The 19080-nt window shown below is 43.5% G+C and overlaps 1 protein-coding gene across 2 annotated transcripts in view; it reads right to left on the bottom strand.

Moving 5' to 3' along the window:
• Positions 1–279: 279 nt before the first annotated feature.
• The window catches only part of rimbp2b (RIMS binding protein 2b), a 100754-nt gene continuing 81953 nt past the window's right edge, over positions 280–19080 (bottom strand). The window contains exons 14-27 of one of the 2 annotated variants that reach the window (XM_013909925.1): positions 18039–18692; positions 17656–17805; positions 17177–17338; positions 14929–15705; positions 13729–13837; positions 13052–13177; positions 11528–11709; positions 9336–9504; positions 9094–9156; positions 8658–8761; positions 7287–7313; positions 6680–6751; positions 3717–3851; positions 280–2834 (exon numbers count right to left, since the gene is read on the bottom strand). In XM_013909925.1, the coding sequence (XP_013765379.1) occupies positions 2808–2834; positions 3717–3851; positions 6680–6751; positions 7287–7313; positions 8658–8761; positions 9094–9156; positions 9336–9504; positions 11528–11709; positions 13052–13177; positions 13729–13837; positions 14929–15705; positions 17177–17338; positions 17656–17805; positions 18039–18692 (2757 nt within the window). In that variant the 3' untranslated portion in view covers positions 280–2807. The remainder of the gene's footprint in view (positions 2835–3716; positions 3852–6679; positions 6752–7286; positions 7314–8657; positions 8762–9093; positions 9157–9335; positions 9505–11527; positions 11710–13051; positions 13178–13728; positions 13838–14928; positions 15706–17176; positions 17339–17655; positions 17806–18038; positions 18693–19080) is intronic. The other variant, XM_013909924.1, reaches the window with a different exon arrangement.

Genomic DNA, 19080 nt, shown 5'->3' on the forward strand with positions numbered 1-19080 from the left:
GCCTTTTATGAAGTAACATAAATGAATAGTAGGCATGAAACTGCATGCTCTACTGCAGCGGTCTCCAACCCCCGGGCCTCGGACCGGTACCGGGCCACGAGAGTTGAGGCTCAGGTGTGAAATGTATAGTTTTCAGGGTTATTTTGTTATCGTTTACTCAGTTTTCCTTGGTCTTTTCACATGTGTTATGAATAAATTTTCGTTTTTTTGGTACCGGTACTAGTTTTATTTTGTTGTATTTATCCGCGACACCTTAAAGGCCGGTCCATGAAAATATTGTCGGGCATAAACCGGTCCGTGGTGCAAAAAAGGTTGGGGACCGCTGCTCTACTGGACAAAGTACTACCCATTGTGCAATTATAAGGCAAATACATGGAGGTTGGATATACTAGGCATTGTCATTTAGGCTGATTTGACTGCAAAGACCCTGTAGTAAATACAGTATGTGCTTGTTGCTGACACGTCTCTGGGGAGGGAAATATGCCTATATCACAGCTGTTGAAGTAGGGCAGAAGAGAAGGAGTTAATTCTGCTGATTTGTCAACGTTTACTGCACAGTATGTCAGCTATGCTGACTTAAAAGTACTGCATGCTCCAGGTTCCACACTAACCCCGTTGCATCGTATGCGATCTGAAGGGGCCAGGAGGGAATGTGCTGAAGTAACGCATGCAAACCTTGTGTACAATTTACGACTGGCTGTTTTGGACTAGCTCAAGTAAAGACACTCAAATCCATCTTCACATCAAATTCAAACTGGACTCCAAGGTTTAAGTGAGCCCTCAGTATTTGAACGACATTCTGGTTTCTGTGTACAACACACTTGACTCATGATGTCTCTTAAGTGTCGCACTTGACCAAGCAGAAAATGGAAATCGCTGCAGGCTCCGTCGTTCCTTTCTACAGCAAAATCTCATCAGCCAGAGAGTTGGAGGTAAGATCACTACATCGTCCGACATTATGAGGTCTTGGGACCGTAATATGAAATGTTTTTGAAAATATGAGTGGATACTGTTCGACAAAGTACAAATATTCTAGTGTACAACAGATGTAAAAGAATAAAGCATTTGCTAAGCTCACAAATGCCACCTGTCCACTGCATTTGGATGAGTTTGTTTTTAAAACACTACAAGGATATGGCTGACACTCTCCAAGTATGTCAAGAAATTATTTTACAGCGCCAAGTCTTTGCAATAGTTTCTTCCCTTTGGAGAGCAGTCCCTTTTTCTTTTTGGAGTACATGTCCATTGGGGCCCTGATGGGACTGCCGGGCCCCACGGTGGCGGGGCCAGAGCCAGGGATGTGTGGACGCACTGTGGAAGAGGCTGCTCTTCTGGGCGGACCCGATTTTTCCAATGGAACCTAATGGGAGACCCGTAAGGGACAGTTGAGGGTGTTAAAAAGCCAACCGTCTCTAACACCCCTGTCACTACTCCCCTCCTTCTCTTAAGTCCTTTCTGTCTCAGCTGGGCCAGCATAGCTCTGAAGTCTACTGCCCTCCCTGGATGTTGACCCACCCCACCCACTCTGTCAGGTAGAAACAGTGTTTGTACATATAGCTTTTTTTTCTTTTCTTTTTTTTTTAAATGAAGCTGCTATGAATAAACTACAGGAACATGGAATTTTAGACTTGACATTGACTAACTTCCACATCAGTTTAAGGTGACAACATTCCCAACACTGTCAAAGGCGGGGCAGTTCCTCTCACATAAAAAGATACATTTGCATTTTGGGACAGATCTACATCACATTCACCTTCCTCCCTCTTACATATACATATTTACTGATACAACTGGGTTACAGAGAAACCACCAGCCACTCTTCCTTTTCTGTAATCATGAGCTAAAAGGCTCCTTTAAATTGCACTTTGGGAAGACACAGGACAAAAGATCACATTTGTACGAAGTTGCATTTATATATACATGTGTCAACGCACAGTAATTTACACACGGGTAAAAATGAAGTGTGATTTTGAAAGCTAGTCTACGTGACCTTTGAGAGAAAATTGTTTGTCCAATTACAAGTCAAAGCACAAAATAAAATGCACCACTGCTCAGAGTCAGGCTTCCGCCTTGGCATTTTAGCTAAATGCTAATGCAGCTGTTTTGCACGGCACCTTCAGTGCCATTTGCAGTGGTCGCTGTGCAGCAAAAGTTGCATAGTCTCACTTGAATTAAGAACCAATTCTTGGTCGTCAACTAGCTAATCTTGGTTCACAGGATTAGGACTGATTTGAAAACCAGATCACAAACAAGAAAAGGCAAAATAATAATAATAATAATAACAAAACCCATCCTAAATTTGGCTACAGGAAGAAGAAAAAACGTGACAATTTGAAGTGTAAAACCAAACAACCTTGTTTAAAATGTTTATTTTTGTGAATGTGGTTTTGCATAGAATTGCTCGATTTTCTGCTTTTCCGTGATTTTACTGTATATCTAATTTGAACTGTTATTTTCCAGATTTGAGGGTCGCTGTGCAACAATGGCCTTTTAGCTTACCATGACTTACAGCAGGAGCCTTGCTTCAGGAGACGGACATTGTCATGTACAACACTCAGAGAAACAACTGAAGATACCACACCTTTTTTTTGTCTAATGCATTGGCTAGGGTTTCTATGTCCTACCAACAAACAGCATCAAGTTTTTTGGTAACACAGAGAAGTTTCCTAAAACAACCTACAGGAATGTCATACAAAGTATACATGTTGCATACCAGAAACTAAGGGTACCCATGACATCTGCATTAGACGAGGGGAGCGTAATCTTGGTATCCTCAGTTGCTCACTTACGTGACGGAAACAGAGCCTTTAAGGTGTGAAATGAACACTCTTCTTCTGTTTTGCCAAGCAGGTGAGGAAAAGAAATAAAACAAAAAAATATGGTGATGGCATTTCAATAGTTTGCACTATGACAATGGCAAATTAGAACACAAGGAAGGAAATATCTAATGACACCTATTAATATATTCTTTTTTAACAATTGCATTATTTGTTAAAACACAAAAATAACATCACATATTTACATTTAGTAAAGAGTTACTTCTGAAATGATTCTCTGATGGCAACATAGGCTAAGTGACCTTTGCGTGCTACTTTACAAGAAAGCAATTTACAAAACAAGGTGTTCAGGAGCAGATACAAAAAGTTGAACTACACTAGACTCATCTTTATATAAAATGATCAAGAGTTCATGCATCTGGACTATATACCATGCTGAGCTACACACTACATAGTTCATCTTTCAGTACAACAAAACTATTTACTCTATTAGAAATGACTTAAGATCAAACACAGAATATATTCATAAAGCATCTGTCAGAATGCTAAATACACATGTGCAAAAAAAGGTATTAACGAATCTTTTCCCAGACATGACATGACAAGTAAAAAGTCACAGGAGCTTCTTGCCCTTTAATTTTACTCTCATTGAGAATGCTTTATGAATACAATATATCCATGTATTATACAATGCAGAACTCCCACTCCCACCCACAGCAGTGAACATGAAAAATAAAATACCTCTGTCTTAAAATTTCATTTTTTTTTCTTTTCATCGATTTCTTAGACATCTATTTATTTACAGTGTAATGCTATAAAGTCAGAAATCCCTTTTTGCTCAATGAGACACACACGCACAGACACAAAACTAAAGGAGATAGAGGGAACTGAAAACAGTAAATGGATGACAGAGCGCTAGTACTGCGAAGGAGCATGTACCCTTTTGGTCTTTATCCGTGCTGGAGTGTCCTGGGGGTACCGAGATGGTGAGTCAGTGAGAAAAACCTCTACATCATCAGGCACTTCTTCTAGAAAGTTGGAAGGAACAAGTCCCTTGTGTCCATTGAGCTCACCCTGTGGAGTACATGAGGACAGCGAGACTCACTGTGGTGTATTTAACTTTCAGTTTTTACCTTGTGCTTTAAACCTTTCTCCGCGTAGCAGGGATGGAGAATTTTAGCAGCAGTAAAACCGAGAAACTTGAGGAACACTCGCCAGCCACTTTATTAGTTACACCTGTTCAGCTTCTCATCAGCGCAAATATCTAATATCCAATCACGTGACAGCAGCTCAATGCTAAAAGGCATGTAGATAGGGTCAAGACGAGCTTCGGAGGTTGAGGACAAAAAGAGTTTTAAGTGATTTTGAACCTGCCATGGTTGTTGATGCCAGAGGGGCTGGTCTGAGGATTTCAAACAATTGCTGATCTACTAGGATTTTTCCAACAACCATCTCTAGGGTTTAAAGAGAACGATCTGAAAAAGAGAAAATCTCCAGTGGGCAGCAGTTCTCTGGGGGAAAATGCCCGTTGATGCCAGGAGTCAGAGGAGAATCACCGGACTGCATTCGGCTGATGAGGAAAGCAACAGCTGGTTATGACCAGCAAATGCAGAAAAGCATCTCTGGATACACAACCAGATGGGCTTCAAAAACGCAAGACCACACTGGCAGCCACTCCAGCAAGGAAACTTCTAACAGGAAACTGAAGACTATAATTCACACAGCCTCACCTAAATTGATCAACAAAAGAATATAATTATGTTGTCTGGTCTGATGAGTCTCAATGTCTGCTGCAACATTTGATGGTAGAGTCGGAATTTGGCAGAAACAACATGAAAGCATGAATCAGACCTGCGTTGTATCAACGCTTCAAATTGGTGGTGGTGCAATGGTGTCGCTTAGCATCAGGTCACCATCATTTAAACACTACCTGAGTAGTGTTGCAGACCATCCTAATCCCCTTATGAACACAGTGTACCCATCTTCTGATGGCTGCTTCCAGTGACATAATGCATCATGTCAGAAAGCTCAAATCATCTCAACTGGTTTCTTGAAACACAACAATGAGTTCACTGAACCCAAATGACCTCCAGAGTCAGCAGACATCAATCCATCACAGCACCTTTGGGATGTGGTGCACGACATGGATGTACAGCCAACACATCTGCAGCAACTGTGTGATGCTGTCATGTCAATATGGACCAAAATCTCTAAGGAACATTTCCAGAATCGTCTTGAATCTGTGCCACGAAGAACTAAAGCAGTCCTAGAGCAAAAAGAGGATCCAACCTGATACAGGAAGGTGTACCTAATAAAGTGGTTGATGGTTGTTTTCCTCACTATTAATTTCCTTCTCTGCCAAGCCTGTTCTTGTGTTGCAGTTTTAGGCCAATTAATCCTTCATTATATTCCTTCATTCTCACATAACCATTTTTAGATGCGTGTTATCATTTTCCTTTAACTGCAGGAGAACCTTCCTGTGTTTGACAGGATCTTGGTATCATATGTTCTTTCACAAGAAAACAATATTATGATTGATTGATTTGATCATTTGCATAACTGTATCAGAGAGAAATCTGATCACTGACACCTAAAGAAGCATCTTCAGCTGTGAGAAATCTGGCCAAGATCTCAATGCCTGGCTTCAGTCTGGGATTACATGAAGACAGAACCTAAATCCGCCATGAAAAACTGTAATTGCAAATTGGTTCCTGTAGACAAAAGATAGTCCGCTACAGTAAAGCATATTCTATACCGTATTTTTCAGACTATAAGGCGCACTTAAAATCCTTTAATTTTCTCAAAAATCAACAGTGCGCCTTATAATCCAGTGTGCTTTATGTGTGAATTTTGGTTGTGCTTACTGACCTCGAACCAATTTTATGTGGTACACGGCAATCTGTCAAAAAATGTTTTAGCACGACTTTGGTAAACTACGAAGCCGCACCGGTTGATGGATTGTTGGAGCATTACGGCTACCGTAGTCAAGAACCTTGCGGAATAATCTGGGTCCAAAACTCCCTCCGCTTCAGGTCCCAAAGTCAAACGAACACTGCGGCATCACTGAGAGTTAAAAACTGTCAGCGTTGCTGCTTTACCAGGTGTAACAATTAAGTAACAATTAAATAACATCCAGGCGTCCATGAAAACAGAATTTATTAAATTTAATGGAGTTAGAAGTTAGCAGGAAGTTAGCTCGCTAGTTTCCATCTAAACATGATATAGCATGTTCTGAGAAATTTCTGAAAAAATTAAAACGTACAGCTCTACTATCACTTCCAACATAAATGAAGACAGAAAACTAAACAGTAGTGACTTTTGTACGGTTACTGAAGTTGTGCTAGCTGGTATATAATGATGTGCTACGTGATCGCTAGCGACTCAGCTATGTTAGCATAACATAAACAGTAAGGCTGGAGGATGAATGCTAACTTTTTCTACTCGATAAAAGTTAACGTGAGGGTTCCCAATGGTTAGGGACAAATGCAGTCGCATGGCAGGATGCTGTAAACATACCAAACTTCAGCCGGGAGAACAACTGAGATAATCCAGCCACAATACCAGGTTAGTCATTAAAATACTGCAGCAACATGGCAATAGAGCAGCTGCAAGAGAATTCAACATTAATCAGTTAATGGTAGGGAAGTGGAGGAAGCAAGAAGAATGAGTTGAGTAAAGTTTGACTTATCTGACTGTTTTGTTGCGCTTAATGCGCCTTATAATCCGGTGCACCTTATGTATGAAAACAGACCCGTTCATCAACAGTGCGCCTTATAGTCCGAAAAATACAGTAAATTAATTTATAAAGTGCCCCAAAACCTTTAGCTGAATCACTTTTTTTTGTCCATAAACCTCGTATTGCTTTGTCCTCTGGTCAGCTCATGTGAATTCTGTGTACTTACATAGTAAAATCCATCTTCATCTATTTCACCAAAAACTGTGATGACATCACCGGCACAGAAAGTCAGTTCAGTCTGTCAAAGAAGAAGAAGAAAAAAAAACAGCATTACGACATGTTTAGCCCATCTCTGTCCGTCACAGCAAGCGAGCACTCTCCAAAACATCCAGTTCTCGGGCAGTGTCATGAGTTTGAAATGCTTTTGCTTCCTTCTCCAAATCACTGTGATGCATCTTAAACACTAGTGTCAATTCAGTCTCAGCACTCAGGACTGTTGCAACTGTTAATGCATCAAATGTTGTAACTTTGAAGACAGGATTGCAGCACACTGGGCACATCTCTTTTATGGGATTCTGGAGAACACATAAACCAAACAGCGCATGTGCACAATATGTAGGAGAGCGGTCAACACAAAAGACCAAACCAAGGAGGGGAGATGCTGGCTCAGGCAATGCATGTGAGGGGCTTTAATTCATGATCACCGAGGAGAGGACAGAGGGCCGTGGCCTGGCATCCGAAGCCCACCTCCTCTTTTGCACTCCAACAAACGGGTGGGGGGGAAGAAACACACAGAGAGCAGACAATACCGTACCCTCCTAACCCTCACTCACCTCCTCATTCAGTCTGTTGCCTTCATACTGTGAGAAAGGTGAGAGTAAGTGAAATGGGGGGAGGGGCCAAAAAAAAAAAAGACAGCACAAGCTAACACAGCGCTAACTCCTCAGATAACCTCACCTGTGCACATATTATCCAGGGAATAATAATAAGGGAATAATTCCACTTTGTCTTAAAGAGTTTAACAAGAAGATTAATACAACTTCATCTGTCTGTTAAATAAGACCAGGGCACCAGGTGAGCAATCGTCTCCAGGGCTGAAATATGAAGCCAATCCACAAATGAGTAGTTTCACATTTTTTAATGGGAGAACAGTGGTTGAAGACCACAGGATGAGCAAAATTATTGCGACTGAACACGGTGAACTTGCAATCTCAAGTAATCTGCTTCGAATACAGGTACCAGTTTTCACTTGCAGTCAGCTGACGTCTTCAAAAGGAGGCGCGTCAAGATGGCAATAAAATGGCAATGACACCGAGTCAGTCTGCTGTCAATTTCCCCCTGAATAGGGTGAAGCTGGCAAATGCATCCAATCTGTTTGTAATAATACGGCAATTAACTGTGATCTGCACACAAAGAAACTCAATTAAACTGAAATACACATAAACTTGGCAGCTGCTTTACAACTGAAAGGGAGTGTTGTTGGTGGGCAACCAGTTGGTTGCCACCAGCTACTTGTGATCGGTTTCCAGCAGCAAAAAATTAAATGCAATGACTAAATACATTAAGGGTTACAGTTCTGCATGATTAAGGGCTTATGTGCTTCAACTAAACGCAGCTGTCTGTCAGGGATTACCTAAGCTAACTGAAGCCAAAAAAGTGGACCTTTCATGCCTTTAACCCAATTATCTGACAAATAACAGCCCGCTACACAGTGAACTGGATATCTAAGGAATTTTTCTCCATTTTTTTTAGGAACCTGTTGAAAAGTTAGCTCCAAAATTTAGCACCTCACCCTCTCATTCAAGTGTGGTTGTGAAGCTCCTAAAAGCCAAGATGGTGGTAAACCTAAACTCATGAGCATACTTAACATGACCTAAGATAAATAAAGGTCGACACAGATTTGTTTTTGAAACCAGAAATATGTGGATCCCTCCCTGCAGCCTCATGTCTGTTCATTTTTAACAGACAGACATGACTGTAAAATCAATCTTCTCATGCAACTCTTCAACACAGTGAGCATCTCTCAAACGGTCAAAATATTCCTTTAAATGCTAAACCTTGGAAAAAATACTAGCATTAATAGTAGAATATAATCTCTCATTGCCTGCATGACTCAAAATATTTGGTGCTTTTTCTGCTTTTACGCCTCTGTGACAAACAATGATTGAGACATAGCGGAAAGCTGGAGCTGCGGGGAACGGTACCTCGACGTCAACGTTAGGGGAGCTTTCTCGGGGGTCGTAGTCATACAGAGCCACCATTCTTCGCGTGGACATCGGTTGCTGACGCCCGCTTCGCCTGTTTCTTTCTAAGAAGAAGAAAAGCAGAATACAGATAGAGAGACAAGAATAATCACTGGTAAGAATGTAAAAACGGAACTGGGTGTGATGACCAATGACCATACATAATGCTCGTGTAAGACCATGTGCCTTCAGTTTAAAGTGTGTCCATGTTAGAATGACAGAAAATATAATACATGTATTCAAAATCATTATATCTGGAAAACCCCTTGAGATATACCATCTCATTTTCAAGAGGGGTACAAAAATTTAGCCCACAGATGAATAAAGATGGTGAAGAGTGAAAAACAAGCAGTAAAGATGAAGCGGAGAGCTTAAGAGCATCTCGCTGCACACAGACCTCTTTTGGACTTTCTGGACCTGCGATTTATTGAGCGGCCATCTTTGAAACGGTCACAGTTCACTTCACAGGAAAGCAGAAAAACACAATTAAGCAGGGAGAGTAGAGGAAAGGAGAAGCGAGTCAGTAAAAGACAGTCCAGTGTATCATTAAGTTGGCTAGATAGACACAAAGGTTATCAGGGCAGAAGGAAGAAGAAAAGTCAGATGGTCATTTAGGAGGAAAAGAAAAACATGTCTCACCTAACTTCTCCACAGGAGTGTTAAGTGGGAGGAAGCCCTGTTTAAGGAGCTGGTCCATCATTTCATCGTCTTCTGTTTGGATCTCGGAGACCATGTTACAGGGGATCAGACCCACTCGATCTCGGATCTCTGCCCTGTAGAAACCATCCGTGTCTTTGTTCCCAAACACCTAAAAGAACAAGTATCAGAGTCAAAGGGCAGATACCATGAAACTGACAGATTAGGAGTGGACAGCTTATCCGGTCTTTAAGTCTGACGCCATTTGCCGTGTCTGGGCCCAAACTCCACTGCCGGTCCCCAAGTGAAACGATCACTGCGGCATCACTGAGAGTTGAAAAACTGTCTAAATTCTTTCATCTCTAATAAAATGATCAGTGTTGCTGCTCTACCAGGTGTAACAATTAAGTTTAACATCCAAGCATCCATGAAAACAATTGATTAAATTTAACAAAGTTAGCAGGAAGTTAGCTTGCTAGTTTCCATCTAAATATAATATATCATGTTCAGACTGAGAGATTTCTGAAACAAATTCATACGTACAGCTCTGCTATCACTTTCAACATGAATGAAGACAGGAAAGTAAACAGCAGTGATGTTTGTAGGGTTGCTGAAGTTAGGCTAGCTGGTATTTAATGATGTGCTATGTGATCGCTAGCGACTCAGCTCTGCTAGCATAATATAAACAGTGAAGCTGGAGGATAAACGCTAACTTTTTTCCACTTGATAAAAGTTAACTTGAGGGTTCCCGATGGTTAGGGACAAATGCAATCGCATGGCAGGATGCTGTAAACGGACAAACTTCAGTCACTAGAACAACTGAGATAATCCATCCACAATACAAGGTTAGCCATTAATATACTGCTGCATGGGCTGGGCTGTAGTTACATTGTAAGGTTTTAAAAACTGAACTTTAAAATTAATATCGGTAATAAAAACCCAGAGAGGCCGACAGTGATCACTGACCATTTTTAGGAGATTAAATGGAAGAAGATACAAAGCATTAAAATATGTTAAAAACACATCAGCCTTAATTAACGCAGAGTAGTTTGAACCCGGAAGCAGGATTCATCACGTCATCACTTAAAGACCGGATTGCTATTTAAAGGTAACAACATTTAAAGGTGGGTGAATTTAATAACAAAAAATTGGGGGTTATGAAGCTAAAGGATGACTGATATAGGATAAGGTGCATACCAATATTTGGTGATTTTAAAATCCAATATACTGATAGATGCTGATCCTTTTTTCTTTCAGACAGCCTTCCTTGGTTGTTGTGTTGCCAAAGGGGTAGGGCTGTGCGATATGACCACACTCTTATATCCCGATATAAGACATCTATCGTCCCGATAACTAAATAAATCACAAAAATTTACCATTGTCTGTAAGTTCTGTGAATCTCAGGAAGCTGGACTTGGAAGTGTTTCCAGCTGGGTGTCGTGTACCTGGAGTCGAGTGTTTTAATAGATCCATGAAACTATACAATTTTTGACATAAGTTGTAACGGCCACCATTTTCATTGTGAGTATTTATTACACAGCGTGCTGCGGGGAAAAGCCTGTTGTAACGTTTGAGTCTAAGGTATATGTTTTAGCACCTGACGGCTCTTTTTTGCTTCTCATCCGTAAACTCTCTGCATACTCTTTCACGTGGTTCAGTTTATTTTGAAAAGTCTCAACAGGATCTTGAGCTTTATTGTGAAAGGTTTATGTGGAAAATAAACAAGCGGACACGTGATGGTTTTACCGTCGTTGTTGCTAACGACAACGCATAAAAACAGTCGCTTGTCCATCCGTAGTGTGGTTATATTAAATATAAGAGAAAGAGAAAACTTTAAGAAATTAATATAGCCACTACAGTGACCATAAAAACTATGAAAAGATGTTGCTGTAAACAGTTTATTTTGCGACACCACGAAACAAACGATAGTGTAAAATGAAACGATAGATGTTTTTATGTTATATCGAACAGCCCTACAAAGGGGAGTGCCCTCTGGTGGACAAACTATGCAACTTCATCACTCAAAATATGGCTGAAGGATGTTTCTCCCATTTCTTCATTGATTTTTTAAATTTTCATTCATTAGCTGTTATAAATGCTGATATTGATAGATTAGCCAATAACTAATATCGGCCAATAATACTGCCCCACCATGTCTGTATGGTATGCACGTATTTAAAGAGACAGTCTACCACCTTGATGATCTGGCCTTCCTTGAACGGCAGCTCCTCATCAGCAGCGTCGGGATTAGGAGACATGGACAGGGGGTCATAGTCAAAGAGAGCCACAAACACACGGGTCATCTCCTCCGGCTCGGACTCCTCGTAGTAATCCGGGGAGCGCCGTCCCCGCCCGTGCCTGCGCCCACCATAGCCGTCTGAAACATAGAGGAGGCCTCTGCTGCTACTACCAGCCTTATACAGCCACGTTGGCTGTAGAGGCAATGAGAGCAGAAGATGTCTCTTTGTTAGAGCTGACAGGGGAGCGGGCGATGAGATGCATGTGTGAAAAAGGAGCCAGGGGTTTAATGCGATAAATACAATTTTACCTTGGTTATAATATTAACTTGGAAAACAACCAGGCCCTTTTTTTTTTTACGAAACGATCGAAACACACCGGGATTCTTTGTTCACACATCTCTGCTTGCTGGCGTGTCAGTTACCAAACGTCACACAACAACACAACACAGGCAGGAAATGCGTGTCAGGCAGTTTTGGGAGGGTGCAAGGGAAGCTGAACAACCATACACACCAGGAGGACACAAGTAACACTGCACTGTTGCTCATTGCTGTTTCACTGCCTTATCTCGCAGAGGCTGATTAGCATGCATGCTTTCATGAGTTCAGACACAATGAGGAGGGTGTTCCCACAACAACACAGGTGTAATGTCATGCTCTGAGGCCAGATCTGGAAACAATGTGCAGAGGAAAAGGGCAAAGGAGGCACGTTCACATGGGTGATAACACATCAAATGCCCCAGCAGCTCCTGGCAGCATAGATATCAGGGACAGTGAGGGGGAAAGGATGAATCTGATATCAGTTCCTCATGCTTCTCATGGATCACCATGTTAAATGTTACAATGGCAGATTATAAGTCTAAAAAATGGCTCGGAAATATTGCAACAACTTCCCGCTTAGCAACTGAAATATGCCATTTGGGTGGTGTAAAATGTGCTTCAACAGTCGGAAGTAATGAATGTGCACCTGAGTGATACGGACAAAGCAGGAATGCAATAATTCATCCAGTAGTGTGTCCGTCTTTCTCACTGTACTGTAAACAGCTCATGCAAAAACGTACAAAAGGGGCTACAGTCTCATAAAGGCAGGGAGAGGGAAAAGAGGAGGTCGAGGAAAGAATAAGGTGGGAGGGGAAGGGGGGAAAAAAAGGCATTGCTAAGTTGCAGCAGGTTGGAGAGTGGGCTGGACATGGAAGGTAGATGGGAAGACAGGATAGGTGGGTTGGGGTTTCTTGGGGTTTAAGGCATTAGGAGTACATACAGGGAAGGGATTTTCATTCTCCAGCAACAGGAAAAAGTGGCCAGTCTTGTCTTCCCCCGTCAGCTTTTTTCAGCTAAGCTAAACTAAACCAAACAAAGCAGCTGTCCAGAACAGAACAAAGACCACCGCGACATCACTGCATGTGTTCAAACAACAGCGCTTGGGCTTTTCTGGCATGGTCAAGGTGAATTGTCATCTTGGAGAGAAGCTGTACCACATACCATATTGATCCTCTGAGGACATAGATCGCCATATCCTGCGCCGAGCTACACTGCCATAGTAAACATCCTCCTTGACGGGTGAGAGGTTCCCCTCACTCCCCTCACTGTTACTGTCCATGGTGATCTCTACAGAAGACACCAATCACAACGGTCAGAGATCCCCCCTCACACACACTCTGCTCTACCCCATGGCCCATTCACTCATGCTGAGACAGTAGGATGATGAGGTTACCCTGAGGTGGGGGTGGGTGGGTGGGGTTAGGGTGCACAAGGCAACAGGTTTTCACTCTGGAGTCACTGGATGTAAAACAGCAATGCTTGCACTGTTTGCGAGGAGGTCGGATTGGCTTGGTAATGGAAACATGTTAACCCACGGTAAACACAGGGACAGTGGGGGCGTGTCTGAGGTGAACTTTCCTGCAAAACTGCATGTGAACATTTGGCAAATCCAGCTCATGAGGATGGACAGCTACAGGGTGTGCAAACACCACCACCCCCCTCAAAAAACAAAACAAAAAAACAAAACAAAACAAAAAACACGGGGGGTCTACGTGGTTGTTTAAGCTCTATGGGAGAGATGTACAGCTCGGCTCATATGGGTAAGACATGGTATAAATCACAAGCACAAACATCAGTGGCCCTGCAGGTGGAGATCCTCATGTGGTGACCTCACTAACCAATGGATGGGATAGGTCGTCGCTGAGGAGGGGTGCCGATGTGAACCGGCCTCCTCCCTGAATGGTCCAGACGATCGGCGCTTCCATGTGACGGCGAGTTCCCAATGATCTTAGGAGTGAAAAACAACAGAGAAGAAGTCAGCACCGCGATTCACCTACAACCTGCAGGCAAGTAAACATTTAAAATAATATTTCAAAAAGAAACCCCACAATCCTGTTAAAACAACTAAAAACAAAAACATAAGAGCAAATGATGTGGTTTCCATTTGTCCTTAGGAAGGCAAAATAATAGAAAAAATAATAATAATGGTAAAGAAACCGATCAAACCATCAAAAGAAAAGTAAATCAAATCAACCCCCAACACAACAAGATGGACAGGGGTTCGGGAAAGGTCAGATGTTAAGCTAAAGACCATTTGTTTGTTTTGTTTTGTTCTGTGCATGTCAGCACCTTGATGAGAAAAGGAAGCAAATGATGGCACAAAGAGACAGAAATCATGGTGAAAGAACAGAGAGAGCGAGAGTGGGAAGAGAACGAGTATGAGCTTTGGGAAGCTGCGGTCAAATGAGCAAAAGATACTAACGCCTTTAGCCTGTGGCTTTGGATCACATCAGCTGAAACGACGTGAAAAGTCGTGATGAAGAAGAATTTTAAGACAGAGATGAAGGCTTAAATGAATCCCAACAGGCTAAAAGTCTTGAATTGGCCTCCTTTTTTGTATGTGAAGTGATGGAAAGCAGAAGATGGCTGGAGCTCTAGAGGGTGAGACATGGAGAGCAACGTATGAAGTCTGCAGCTGGCAGAGAGAAGAAGGCACAGGCGGGGGAGAGCAGAGGAGCAGCATGTCCCCATGCACTGCACAGAGACTTTCCTTTACATGGAGCCTTTCCCCTCAAAGACATGAGAAGTCAAAACTTTGTTAAATGGCCTTTAGGTAATTTGAAAGTTCTACTTTATAAAATCCACCGAACACTAGAAATACAAGCAAAGTAATTCACACAAAATAAAACATCAAATGAGACCAACCATGACCATGTGATAAACTGTCAAGAATGGAGGAAAACAGAAAGTCAAACGAAATAAAAGGGGGGGTCTCTTAAAAAGAAAACAAAAACAAAAAAACAAACACACAACATTAAGAAAACAGAATGGCTGCAGCTTGCTGATGGAAAGTACATCAGAAAGTCTGAATCACACACCAGCGCCTGGTCCCGGTTGAGCCTGGACAAAGACTGGGCCCTAGCCTCCCTGTGGGGGCTGTAATAGACCCTGTCCAGCTCGTTCAGCCTGCCCTCGCTCAGGGCCCCTTCCCTGGAGTAGTTTCGCGGCCCAGCATCCCGACCGGGCCCAAAGTGCTCCCTGTTCCTAAAATCACCCGTGTGTACCGACTTGGCCGCGATCACTGGGACATCGGAGAACTCCTCCTCCACGCTGCACTGCCGTGTGAGAGTCCTTTTCCGGCCCATGGCCAGCGCCCGCCTCTCTACGGGGCCTTCACAGTGAATGATGCGCACAGGTCCTCGCATGGGGCTCCCGTGAGCGTAGTACCCTCGATGGCCCCGCCCTAGAGAGCCTTCTTCTTCACTGCCGCAGTCTAAACCGCTGTCAGGGCTCTTGGTGTTCTGGCGGTTGGGTCGTCCCAAGCTGCGGTCGTCGGCGCTGTAGCAGTACCGGCTGTCGGTGAAGCGAGGGGAAGAGCGTTGGCGTTGCAAGCGGGTGCTCTTGCTGGGGGTGAGATGGTTGCGCACGTGAGCGTCTTGGGGGTACATCCTCCGCTGAGTGTGCGGCGTCCCCGGTCGCCCCCCGTCTTCGAAGGACAGACGCTGACCCATGCTGTCCACGCTGTCCGACTCTTCCTCGGCCACCTCGGGGATGCTGTGGAGACGCTTGCTGCGGAGCGACTTCTGCTTCACCACCTCCCTCTGGAGGTCCCAGCAGTCTCTTTCCTCAGCTAAGTCCTGACGCTTGTAATATGCCTTCAGTCGCGACCGAGGTTGGGGGTAGGAGGGGGGTTCAACATCCCACAATTTCACAGTTCAGTTCAAGTAAACGGTTCAGTTTATATTTTTGCGAGGGGGGGGGGGGGGGGTTTGTAAAGTTTTTCGAAGGTTTTAGAACAGGCAGGAAACAACACAGTGTGTGAATAGAACAAATGGGGGGGAAAGACAAAATAAAGACAGAATTAGTTATTTGTGGCTATGTGGTAAGACATGCAGTCTCATTCCGTGAGGAGGAAATGGCATGCTCTGAACAGGAATCTGTCACAGCTTTAAGATGGAGCGGTAAATCGTAAAAAGTGGACACAGAGTTTACACATGGAAAACATTTAAACGAATGAAAGTACTGGACGCTGTGAGTGTTACAGGTGAGGGCGGTGGGAACATTTATAAGGATGAAATGAGCAGATGAAGTTTTTAAAAAGCAAAAAATGAGAAGAAAACAAAAGAACAATGCCAAGCTGAGTGGACGCACTCCTGCGTATTCACATCGCTTTACAACATCTAAACGTTTAAAGAGAATAAAAAATGTGCAGCAGAGATTTACACATAGATGTGATCACAAAAAGGAGATGAAGAACTGGCGCACAGACAGAGTTTATACACCAGTATATACCCCTCATTAACACCTCATTGATCTACAGGTTTTACTGGACAAAATCAGTGGTATGCTAACCGAACCTGTAGTGATTTTCTGCTATAATACAAAGAAAAGATCAGCCAATACAGTACAGGTAGCTTTCGCTCTTATAATAATGCTTTTCTTTCATGATATCAAGTTGTCTTCCACACATCCCCGCTGACAGACCAAATGAAGACGGGATCATGTGCCGACAATGTTAACAATAACATTCAAATTAAACATTAGGACGTGACAGACATAAACAAAAGTGGATATTTCCATTTAAGTACTCACTTAAATGAGATTCCCATGTGCACTTGATATGCCATGACCCTTTGATACAGTACAGTATATTAATAGTTGCATTTCAAGTTCACAGTCTTAACATTTTGACTTTCAACACTTGTAAAACTAGTCTGGTACAGTAAATCGAGCATCCAAATGCAATGCAAATGGTAAAAGAAAACACTGTATTTTTTTTTGGGGGGGGATTTGTTTACACCCTTCGCTTCTCACATGCATCTTGTACAGCTTATGTATACACAGCCATATGATCAGCCTGGGAAGAATAAAGCAGAGCTGGAGGGGCAGGGGTGGAGGAGCAGGTAGGGTGGGGAGAGTAGGGAGGCTGATTCGGCTAACGCAGCTAACAGGCACGGGAGATTAGCCAGGCAAAGCCACGACGGGCCTGGTTGTAGAGCTTGTGAAAGATAGCAGGTATCTCCAGAGGTGGCAGAGCCCTTCTTCCCTATATCTTTATTTCTCCCCACCTTCCTGTGTCCTCCCTCCAGGCCACTGTAGAGTGAAGGCGTGCAGGTAAATATGTACCTTGAGAGTGTTGTGAGAGTTGATGCTGCGTCTGCGGCCTTCCTCCAGCTGCATCTCAGAGTAAAGATCCTCCTCGTCCTCCTCCAGGATGTCAGACAGGTCAGATCCTCGGCTGCTCTCTGTGTAGTACTCCTCACTGTGGCTGTAGTGGTGATGATGGTGCTAAGGGAAATGAATGACAGAAAGCAAGCTGAAGAGCGATTGTTTGGTAAGTAATAAAAGCTCTGAATTCAGGTCCTTTATTTTCAGCAACTGTGTGATGCTGTCAACCTGAAACCTGCTGAATCTGTCCCTTTAAGAGTTAAGGAAGTTCTGAATGCAAGATGTATCTTATAAAGTGTCCAAATTATAAGCCTACAGTACAGATTATAATACACACATTAAGATGGGACTCGGTTTGATTTCAGACTGATTTGATTTGATCCAGCAAACCGATTCTCCTGACACGCTGAGCACAGCTTGTGTTTTCTGTAAAGTACCTGTCTGCCTAACTCGGAGCCTCTGAGGAATTCATCCACTGAGGCGCCTCTCCTCCTGGCATGAGGCGAGTCGTAGCCATCCTCCTCCTCATCAGAGTTGACAGGATGCAAAGCATTACCTCGCTCACTGAAGATATTCCTTTTCTCGACCTGACAGGGGAAAAGTCAAACTTTTAGATGGAAAAAGGAGAGAAGAATAACCGAGAGGATGAGAAAGACAAACAAGTCGCTTACTATCTTACTATATTTTCACAAATCTAATGATTTCCTCCAAAGCACTGCTTGTTTACAAAGCAGCCTAAAAGATATTACCATTAGCTTTTTGGCTGAGAGCTCTCTCATCACAAGCTGTGAAAAGGTTTAAGAGTGAAATCCTCACACACCCGGTTACCCTCAGCAAACACTCTCTGGGCAGCTTCCCTGGCCATGGCCTTGGCGATGGTGTTGGGGATGGGGACTCCCTGAGGCTGCGGCAGGATCCTCTGTGGAGAGGGAGATCGCTGTGGCTGGAAGGGCGGTGGCTCCAGGTTGGGACCTCGCATGGGAGGCAGCGGAGACGGGGAGCGTTCCCAGGGCTGGGCTGGCCGCAGGCCCACCTCATGCTCTTTGGTTTCTGGCTCTCTGGCACTTACTAATGGTTTGGATTTGGGCATGGAGTTGCGGTGAAAATGAGGCTGTGGATAGGGAGGAGGGGGGCGGATGGGCTGCGAGTGAGGCTGTGCGTGGGGCAGCGTGTGGGGCTGGGGTCGAGGCAGAGGCTGCACCTGGGGCTGAGGGTGGTTCGGGGGGTACGTCGATGGATAAGGAGGGTGGGTTTGTGAGTGAACTGGGTGGGGTGTGGGATGGGAAGGTGCAGTGGTTCTGTGGGAAAGGCGTGGAGAGCCCAAGAGATTGTGCGGTATGATGGCCACAGGCGAGTCCTGGGACTCTCCTTGTGTTGATAACGTCCTTACAATGACTTCCCTCGCCTCCAGACCCTGAATCCTGGTTAAGTCCACAGTCACATAGTCTGCTGTGGGGTACAAGACCTCTGCTATCTGCATTTACAAAGAAACCAGAGTCTTTACCAAAGGGCAATTCAGAATGTCCTCATACAAACATACATATATCAATATGCATTTGTAGCTTTTACATCTTGGCTGTCGTAAAAGTTCTACGAGACAGTTACCATAATTTAAAAACTCACTACAGGCAGATTTGAAGCCTTACAGCCACAGCACCATTTTTATACTTCACACTCACTTCACACCTCTCAGGGAACGTCCAAATACTTAATAAATAAAGCATATATCTGGCATTTAGTTCAAAATAAGATAAAAATGTAGTTACTGGATACATACGTGTGCATAACAAAAATAGCCTGTAGAAAAAGGGACCCAGGGCAAACCTGTTTATTTCTCATGCCTCGGGGCTGCATATGAACAT

Source organism: Pundamilia nyererei, unplaced genomic scaffold (genome assembly GCF_000239375.1).
Source record: "Pundamilia nyererei isolate P.nyererei 1_Seehausen unplaced genomic scaffold, PunNye1.0 scaffold00033, whole genome shotgun sequence".
Classification (NCBI taxonomy): domain Eukaryota; kingdom Metazoa; phylum Chordata; class Actinopteri; order Cichliformes; family Cichlidae; genus Pundamilia; species Pundamilia nyererei.